At 59.3% G+C, this 2307-nt stretch overlaps 1 protein-coding gene across 1 annotated transcript in view; it reads left to right on the forward strand.

Moving 5' to 3' along the window:
- The window catches only part of LOC102044834 (chromodomain-helicase-DNA-binding protein 3), a gene marked incomplete at its 5' end in the record, with an annotated part of 28763 nt that overhangs the window by 17194 nt on the left and 9262 nt on the right, over positions 1–2307 (forward strand). Inside the window, 3 exons of the mRNA XM_031065397.1 lie at positions 637–803; positions 1453–1630; positions 2125–2190. Coding sequence (XP_030921257.1) covers positions 637–803; positions 1453–1630; positions 2125–2190 — 411 coding nt within the window. The remainder of the gene's footprint in view (positions 1–636; positions 804–1452; positions 1631–2124; positions 2191–2307) is intronic.

A 2307-nucleotide genomic window follows, 5' to 3' on the forward strand; every position in this document is an offset into this window, starting at 1 on the left:
CATGGGATGGGATGGGATCCATGGGATGGGATGGGATGGGATCCATGGGATGGGATGGGATCCATGGGATGGGATCCATGGGATGGGATGGGATCCATGGGATGGGATGGGATGGGATCCATGGGATGGGATGGGATCCATGGGATGGGATCCATGGGATGGGATGGGATCCATGGGATGGGATGGGTCATGTTGGGTTGTGTTGGGCTGGACTGGGCCATGTTGGGCCATGTTGGGATGTGACAAAGCCATGCTGGGCCGTGTTGGGATGCGACAAAGCCATGTTGGGCCCTGTCAATCCGTGTTGGAGTGTGACAAAACTGTGTCACATCACCTTGGGCCATTTTGGGATGTGACAAAGCCACATTGGGCCATGTTGGGGTGTGACAAAACCGTGTCACATCACCTCGGGCCATTTTGGGATGTGACAAAGCCATGTTGGGCCCTGTCAATCCATGTTGGGGTGTGAAAAAACCATGTCACATCACCTTGGGCCATGTTGGGATGTGACAAAGCCGTGTCGGGCCACGTTGGGGTGTGACAAAACCATGTCACATCACCTTGGAGCGCATCTGGCCGTGTCCCAGCACGTGTGGCCGTGTCCCAGCACGTGTGACACGGCGTGGCCACACGCAGGGGACAACAAGGAGGAGGACAGCAGCGTCATCCACTACGACAACGAGGCCATCGCGCGGCTGCTGGACCGCAACCAGGACGCCACCGACGACGCCGACGTGCAGAACATGAACGAGTACCTGAGCTCCTTCAAGGTGGCCCAGTACGTCGTCAGGGAGGAGGACAAGGTGTGCTGGGGACACTGGGGACACCAGGGGACACAGGCGTGGCGGGGATGGAGAGATGTTGGGCGGGTGAAGGACACGGGGACGTTGGAGATGGTGGAGGTGGCAGTGATGGGGACAATGGGATGGGGACAGTGGGATGGGGACAATGGGATTGGGGACAATGGAATTGGGGACAACGGCATGATGGAGTTGGGGACCCTGGAGAGGATGGAGATGAAGACGATGGGAACAGTGTAGATGAAGATGATGGGACAATGGAGATGGGGATGATGATGATGGTCATGAAGATGATGATGATGATGGGGATGGTGGAGATGATTGAGATGATGGTGATAATGGAGATGATGATGATGAAAATTATGAAGATGGGAACAGTGGAGATGGAGATGGGGAGGATGATGATGATGATAGAGATGGGGATGATGATGATGGACATGATGATGATGATGATGGGGGTGGTTGAGATGATGATGATGGGGATGGTGGAGATGATGGAGATGATGATGGAGATGATGATGATGGTGGAGATACCAAGGACAGGGACACAAGTGCTGGGCACACCATCCCCAGCACTGACCAACACGGCACTGACCCCTGGGTGACCCCGGGTGACCCCGGGTGACCCTCAATGTCCCCGAGTGTCCGGCAGATCGAGGAGATCGAGCGGGAGATCATCAAGCAGGAGGAGAACGTGGACCCCGACTACTGGGAGAAGCTGCTGAGGCACCACTACGAGCAGCAGCAGGAGGACCTGGCCCGGAACCTGGGCAAGGGCAAGCGCGTGCGCAAGCAGGTCAACTACAACGACGCCGCCCAGGAGGACCAAGGTGGGCACTGGGATGGCACTGGGACACACTGGGATGGACTGGGACACACTGGGATGGACTGGGACACACTGGGGTGGCACTGGGACACACTGGGATGGAACCTGGGCAAGGGCAAGCGCGTGCACAAGCAGGGCAACTACAACGACGCCGCCCAGGAGGACCAAGGTGGGCACTGGGATGGCACTGGGACACACTGGGATGGACTGGGACACACTGGGGTGGCACTGGGACACACTGGGATGGCACTGGGACACACTGGGATGGCACTGGGACAGACTGGGATGGAACCTGGGCAAGGGCAAGCGCGTGCACAAGCAGGGCAACTACAACGACGCCGCCCAGGAGGACCAAGGTGGGCACTGGGAGGGACTGGGAGCAACTGGGACGGACTGGGGTGGCACTGGGACACACTGGGGTGGCACTGGGACACACTGGCACACACTGTGACACACTGGGGTGTCACTGAGTGTCCCCAACGCTGCCGTGTCCCCCAGACAACCAGTCCGAGTACTCGGTGGGCTCCGAGGAGGAGGACGAGGACTTCGACGAGCGGCCCGAGGGTGAGGGACCCCGGGGCGGGGGGCACAGTGTCCCCAGAGGGGGTCTGGGTGTCCCCAGAGGGGGTCTGGGTGTCCCCAAAGGGGGTCTGGGTGTCCCCAAGGGGGTCAGGGTGCCAT

Source organism: Geospiza fortis, unplaced genomic scaffold (genome assembly GCF_000277835.1).
Source record: "Geospiza fortis unplaced genomic scaffold, GeoFor_1.0 scaffold1363, whole genome shotgun sequence".
Lineage (NCBI taxonomy): Eukaryota > Metazoa > Chordata > Aves > Passeriformes > Thraupidae > Geospiza > Geospiza fortis.